This window comes from Brachypodium distachyon, chromosome 2 (genome assembly GCF_000005505.3).
Source record: "Brachypodium distachyon strain Bd21 chromosome 2, Brachypodium_distachyon_v3.0, whole genome shotgun sequence".
NCBI lineage: Eukaryota > Viridiplantae > Streptophyta > Magnoliopsida > Poales > Poaceae > Brachypodium > Brachypodium distachyon.
The window spans coordinates 49312636-49320132 of record NC_016132.3 but is presented as its reverse complement, the minus strand read 5'-3'; the positions used below and the strand labels follow the sequence as shown (position 1 = coordinate 49320132).

The 7497-nt window shown below is 47.8% G+C and overlaps 2 protein-coding genes across 2 annotated transcripts; both read left to right on the top strand.

Moving 5' to 3' along the window:
- Positions 1–1463: 1463 nt before the first annotated feature.
- On the top strand, positions 1464–2893 carry LOC100824695 (probable 3-hydroxyisobutyrate dehydrogenase-like 1, mitochondrial). The gene has a single exon (XM_003569726.4). It carries the CDS (start codon positions 1522–1524, stop codon positions 2548–2550), a length of 1029 nt encoding a protein of 342 aa, XP_003569774.1. The 5' UTR covers positions 1464–1521; the 3' UTR covers positions 2551–2893.
- A 1471-nt stretch (positions 2894–4364) lies between these two features.
- Positions 4365–6144, top strand: LOC100825303 (rRNA methyltransferase 1, mitochondrial). Its single transcript, XM_010233997.3, has one exon. The coding sequence runs from the start codon at positions 4509–4511 to the stop codon at positions 6027–6029; it is 1521 nt and encodes a 506-aa protein (XP_010232299.1). The 5' UTR covers positions 4365–4508; the 3' UTR covers positions 6030–6144.
- The last annotated feature ends 1353 nt before the right edge of the window (positions 6145–7497 follow it).

Sequence of the window (7497 nt, the reverse complement as noted above, 5' to 3'; positions counted from 1 at the left end):
CCCAGGATGATTCATCGACTACCCTGTCCACCCTATGGATCCGCCACTGGCACTCGAGGACGTTTTGAATGAATACCGTTTGGCTGGCGTTGTGCTCACACTCTTTCGAGAAAGGATGCCATCATCAACAGTACTAAAAAAGTTTTAGAAAAGTTTTAAAAATAATAAAAATTACAAAGAGGTTCTTGCACCACCTAACAACGGCGACAAACACTTTATAACAAGCCGAAGATGTGCCACCGTCCTTACCCTTTCATCACCGGAGTCAGACAGAGCTTGCCAGCCAAAAGAGAGCTTGTGATAGTAGACGATGGGTTAGTCGTCCTGCTAAGGTCCCAAAAGACCAACGCACCGGAACAACAACCATCGTCAAAGATAATAACCATAAATAGAAAGAGCCTGACCTAAAACCACATAAACAAACACGAAAGCTGATCAAAACCCAAGGGATTCGCTAGACACACAACTCCAGGGAGTTCGCGAGAAAGGATGATATTTGCCTTGTGAAATTTTTTTGCTCATAGGTTGTGCATGCAAACTTTGGTACGGAAGAAATATGAAAATTCTAAAGGAAGACGAACTAAGGAAGGCATGAGAAAAATGGAGAGAAGAGAGAAAATAAGAGCAAATGCAAGAGGATAGAAATCGGAGAGGCAAAGATATGGTGGTCGTGGAGTTGATTAGCACCTTGATGGTGATCACCATGATGGCCAAAGGGGCAAGTTGACGTCCTACTAGTTTAGACGAGTGTTTGATTGGGACTTTAGCGGCGTCTGCATCACCAACGGAGGCAATATAGGATGGACAGAGCAGTGAGTCAGAGAGTAATAGCAGCGATGTACTCTGTAGATGTGTAGGAGCAAGAGCAGAGACATCGGAGAGCATATTTGAGCATTCTCACTTTAGTTTGTAGTTTGATTATTTGTGTGACTTACATGTGAATCGGTGAGAAAGTAGCAACAATGTACTCAATAGTTGTATAGGAGCAAGAGTGGAGACAAAGGAAGACATATTTGATCATTTTCATTTTAGTTTGCACTATGATGATTAACGTCACTTACATGTGGAGTCTGAAGCCACTTGTTAACTAGACAAGATGGAGCAAATAATCAAAATCTAAAGTGTAATGGTATATGACCAAATCTTCTGACAGATGAGAAAGTAGTCGGGCGAAGAGGGAAGGAGCGGTGAGAGAAGAAGAAAAGATAAGCCCAGACAATAAAATGAACACAAGGACAACTATGTGTTATTTTTTAATTTGTGACGTTCTGCAGTTGCTCTATATGTCTGTTTCTACAAGTAAAACATTATGCTTTTATCTCAGTAAAAATGAATAAAAGAAAAATGCAACCTATTGTTCGAGGAAAAATGGACATACCGTGACAAGGGACGGGAGGCGCATGTACACCTGGGCCTGGCCGCTGTTCACCTCACGCTCCCCTCCCTTATCGGCATCAGAGGGCATTTCTGACAATTCACGGCACATCCAGACAATTTATCCGGCCGGTACTCTGCCCCCAAATGCTCGCCTCCATCTCTCGATCCCTCAGTCGCCGCCGCCCGCACCTACCGCTTGCCGTCGCCGCCGCAACAGCAGCCATGTCGTCGTCCGACACCAGCGCAAACGTCTCCGACCGTCCGATCTCCCCGGACACCACGCGCATAGCATGGGTCGGGACGGGCGTGATGGGCCAGTCCATGGCCGGCCACCTGCTCGCCGCCGGCTACGCGCTCACCGTTTACAACCGCACGCCCTCCAAGGCCCAGGGCCTCGTCTCCAGCGGCGCTCGCCTCGCGGACAGCCCGCGGGCCGCCGCGGCTTCCGCCGATGTTATCTTCCTCATGGTGGGCTTTCCCTCCGACGTCCGCACCACGACCCTCGACCCCTCCACCGGCGCCCTCGCCGGCCTCGCCCCAGGCGGCGTCCTCGTCGACATGACCACCTCCGACCCCATCCTCGCCGCCGAGATAGCCGCAGCCGCGGCGGGCAACGGCTGCGCAGCGATCGACGCCCCCGTATCAGGCGGCGACCGCGGGGCCCGCAACGCCTGCCTCTCGATCTTCGCCGGCGGCGACGCGGGCATCGTGGCCCGCCTCGCGCCCCTCTTCAAGCTGATGGGCACCGCGCTGTACATGGGCGGGCCGGGCGCGGGGCAGCGCGCGAAGCTGGGCAACCAGATCGCCATCGCGTCCACCATGGTGGGCCTCGTGGAAGGCATGGTGTACGCGCACAAGGCCGGGCTGGACGTGGGCAGGTGGCTGGAGGCCATCTCCAGTGGCGCGGCGGGGTCCAAGTCGCTGGAGCTGTACGGGAAGCGGATGCTGGAGCGCGACATGGCGGCCGGGTTCTACGTCCGGCACTTCGTCAAGGACCTCGGGATCTGCCTGTCGGAATGCCAGACCATGGGGCTGGCGCTGCCGGGGCTCGCACTCGCCCACCAGCTCTACGTGTCGCTGCTCGCCCATGGCGAGGGCGGGCTTGGCACGCAGGCGCTGATACTTGCCATTGAGCGTCTCAACAACACTTGCCTTGAGAAGAAAGGGGAGTGAATCGAGTGATTTGGTGATGCGACCTGAGAATGTTGGTGATGTTTCAGTTGTTCACTTGGTATATCAATCTGTCTACACTTTACAGTGGCTAATGGTTCAAATAAGATTGGAAGACCGGACTGTTCCCTTGCATTGACGATACTCAAATTTTTGGCAGTCAACCTGTAAGGAATGTCTATCAACCCTGGCAATCAAACTAGCATATTCAAGCTTAATTTTAAGCGTGGTCATGGTTAGTTTTTTTTGGAGTTCGCTGTGATATGTGTGTGCTGCCTCAAATCGCACATCCCTACAATATCAGACTGACGCTGTAAATGACGAGACCTCTATTGCACAAGTGAAATCATTTTGCTGAATGCCTGAATGCCTGAATGGTCTTTCGATAGTTGGAACAATAAAATTTCCATTGATTAACCATGCAGCACCTGAGTTTGACACACCACTACACTGACATAACAAGCCACATGTATCTACCGTGATTAAAAAAAACTTTCAAATTCAAATTTGATTCACATCTTGACAAAGAAAATAATAATAATCCCTCCGACCCATATTACTTGTCTCAAATTTGCCCAAATATGAATGTATCTATGTTTAAAAAGTGTATAGATACATGTAATATTTCGACAAGTAATATGGGTCAGAGAGAGTAACACAAATTCCATGTTAACAGCGATAATGGGTGGAATTCACACCTAGATTTGAAACTTTTTTTTACACTCACCTAGATTTGAACTTGATACTCCATTCGTTTCATAGAACACCTCATATAGATTTGTGCACTTGGATCAAGACATCCCATGTTTCTAGTGTTTGAGCATTCATATTGCATTAAGAATACATGATTGTGAGCAGTTATTGGATGAGAACGGGAGCCAAGAGAAAAATGAGACATATTATGAAACAAACAAGAAAAAAATTATATGATGTGTTTTGTGGAACGGAGGGAGTGGTATTTACATAAGTTTATCTTTTTTCTCTCTCCATGGGCCAAATTTTACTCGAACCCAACCTTCTTTAATTACTACTCCATGGAGGGAGTAGTATAGTGACCGTGTTTAGCTACGGAATCATAAAAAAGAACTATGGATAAATTATAGTTACCTTGCCGTCCAATGCAATTAAAACCTGCTGACACATTTTGTTTGGATTTGAACTATAAAATCTTTATTTTTCAAAAAGGAGGATGAACACCAGGCCTCTGCATCAAAATGATGCACACATCCTTTTTTATTATATTATTCAACAAATCTGACAAACAAATACATTGATCAACCCAAAGCCACCTTTTTGAGAACAATTATTGAAACACCTACAAACTTGATGAAGGAGGTGACCATGATCGGGACCTCATGCCCTGATCACACACCGACGCACATCATCTAAATCCGTTGGCCGCCACAGGGCACAACCGCAGATCTAGGGTTTAAGCGAGTGGGTGAGAACTGCAGGAACGATGCCTTCGACAAGGTAACGGTGCATGGACGCCGCCATCGTTGCCCATGATCAAGGTCGGCTCGGTTTTCACCGGCAGTCACGCCTTCCCAAATGCATATATCAAGACCGGAGTAGACGGAAGGGATGGACGGCCGAGCATCGTGTTAGGGATACCGACGACGGGACGAACGACGTGCCCAACAACTACAAGACGCCACGTGGATGTGAGAAGGATGTGATCCTCCCTCCCCCCACCCCCCCCCATCGGCGGCGGCCGACTTTGCCCGGCCACGGCCTCAGGGGACGGCTAGATGGAGGAGGATGGAGCGCTGTGGACATCGGCCAGCCAGATCTGATAATTGAGTAGTCAATCGAACGAATGGTGAACCGTGGGGGCTCGGTCAAAACTCCTTCCTCATCTCAACGCGTCATCCTCGACGAAACATTTCGCCGAACGAGTGCCGCGCGCCGCCCAAAACCCCCAATCCCAACCAAAACCCTACGCTCTCCCCCGCCGCGCCATGCTCCACTCCGGCCTCTCCAAATCCCAGCCCCTACCGCTCCTCGCGGCAGCGTCTTCACCTCGCCGCGCTCTCCTCGCCGGCCTCCTCCGCGCCGGGTACTTCTCTAAGTCCGTTACCTCCTCACCCACGCATCGTCCGACTACAACGGCCGCCACCCGTACACTGGGAGGTCACTCGCGCTTCGGGCTGGGATCTAGGGCTTCGTTCTCCACTGTACCGGATGGTTCTGATTCGGTCAGCGGCGGGAGGGCACTTCCTTGGCTTGCGGCCACCAGTGTAGATAGCAGCGCCCCCAGTGCGAGGGCTAGCGCAGGTCGCTCCTCTTCGTGGGAGAGTTCTGCTGATAAGTTCTTCTCCAAAGGCAACCAAATTGAGCAAATAGAGGCATCGGAAGATAGGGTTTCGTACAGAGAGGGGGCAATTAGAGTGGAGAACGAGACAATCGACAATCCGAAGTGGGGCAGGATTAAGGACAAGTTTCGGAGAAACGTTGCAAGGGATGGAGGACCCCGTGGCCGTGGTGAGAGGTTTAGAGGGGAGAGGTTCGACAAGCCGGATGTGAGGCGGTGGAACAAGCAAGAGGACTGGGGGAGGAAGACATGGAAGGAGGCAGGGGAATCGACTGTGCCGAAGATGGTCGGGGAGGGGGTTTACGGAGTCGGTCCAGTACTTGCGGCTCTCATGGCCGGGAGGAGGGAGTTTTATGCATTGTACACACAAGAAGGGATGGATTTGAGCAGGAGCAACAAGAAGAAGAAGGACAAGAAGGGGGTCGAGAAGGTGCTGCTTATGGCAGAGACAATGGGGCTTAAAGTTATTGAGGCGTCAAAGCATGACCTCAACATGGTGGTAGACAACCGACCACATCAAGGCCTGGTGCTTGATGCATCACCCTTAGAAATGGTGTATACTAAGGAGTTGGAGCCAATCAGGGTGGATGGTGGAAAGGCACCTGTCTGGATAGCCTTGGATGAGGTTATGGATCCTCAGAACTTGGGCGCCATAATTAGATCTGCCTACTTCTTTGGTGCCGAGGGTGTTGTGTTGTGCGCTAAGAATTCCGCTCCATTAAGTGGAGTAGTGAGCAAAGCTAGTGCAGGCTCGCTTGAGTTGATCGAGCTGCTTTCCTGTAGGAACATGATGCAGTTTTTGTCTTCATCTGCTGAAAATGGGTGGCGAGTTATTGGTGGTACCGTTGCTCCTAAAGCAATACCTCTCTCTGAAGTTGCCACAGGGGAGCCAACAATTCTTGTATTGGGCAGTGAAGGCACTGGTCTGAGGCCCCTGGTTGAGCGATCCTGCACGCATTTGGTCAAAATTGCTGGTAATGTCGATGGATTTGTTGTAGAGGAAGATACAGATGCCACGGATGCAGATATAGGGGAACAAGGTGATAATTATTCAGGTAATCAAGATATGAAATCGTTCCTCGCGGTAGAGAGCTTGAATGTCAGCGTCGCGGCAGGAGTTTTGCTTTATCATCTTGCTGGAAAGAATGTCCGTCCTGTAAGTGATTAGCCTAGCATCTCTCTTATGTAAGGATGTTCCATATTTCATCCATACCATGATTATTGATGTTTGTTCTTCTTTACTCCCACTAAGAATTGACTTTATTTCTATTTGATGCTTTGAATTTTCTGGTTCCATAAACTATTTCTTGCATAGGTGTGACTTGTGATGACAACTTTGTGAAGCGCCTTATCTCACCAGTCTGAGTCGGATTCTATGCTGCATTAACTATAGACGTAGACTGGTCTATTCTACGTACATAATTCCCAAGCATAGGTTGACATGACCAGCTAACTTGCTCGTTTTGCAGTAATCCAAACAAACAATAAATAAAATGTGATTTACTGCTATCAATCATATCTGTATTTATGTATATCAATCTAGTTTGTTGTATCACTGAAAGTCTGGAGCATCTCTCTGTTCGGAGTAAATCAATCTATTTTATCGAAGTATTCTGCATTACCTGTTAGAGTTCATATCACGTATCGTCCTTTGTTTCCAGACATACTTTCACCGATCCTGTTGTGCTTTGAAACTTCCAAGTGCATTGTAATGCACTTTGAGCCATCAAAGCTATTTTATATGGTGTGGGCATATGGGGTAGGTAATATTTAGCGATGTGACACACTCCCAACTACATTTGCAGTTCTGAACCTTAGAAACTAACTTGCTGCTTCCTTGGAGAACTTATAAATGACCTGATTTAATTGAGCGCATCAAAATGTTACTTTACAGTCCTACGGTGCTATTCGCAAAATATCTTCTTATATTCTGATGCTAACTATAACTGTTTTTGTGCAATTTTTATGATGAAAGCCAGTTTGGTAGCAATACTAATAGAAAGCTTGAAATGAGGCAATTAGTTATTGCAAAACCCTACTTAGAGTCAAACTATGTTCTGGATTAGCATGCAAAGGGTAGCGGTACATTTAAATCAGAGGCCTGATAGATCCATCTTTATGTATTTAGAAATTAGAACTGTAAAAAGCATAAAAGTTTTGCTCAGGTTATCAGTGACAAGAGTATGAACACACCAAAAAGCACTAGGGAGTATTATCAACTCTTCAGCCACCAAAATCAAACAAGGTAATGCCAAAAGTTGGACAAGAGGCTTACAAACGTCAGCGAGGCATCACAAAATGTAATCGAACACATTGAAAACACAGGGAGGGAGACTAAATCATCCCACAGTCCAAGTGTCCACACCATCTCTCTCCAGAGAGTCTTCAGAAGGTAGCTGATGCAGTGTTGCTCTGAGATACCCTATGATATCTTCCACCTTGTGATATAATGATCATTCGTTGCTGCTTAAACGACTGACTTGATTAGCCGCAAAAGTAGGAGGTGAACTAAAACAGTTTTGGAACACAATATCATTTCATGCCAGCTATAAAGGGTAGGGTTATAGGTAGAAATAGTTTTCAGATGAATCTTCAGTGTTTTGGAGCTACACGATGGATCTAACACTCTTGCTATA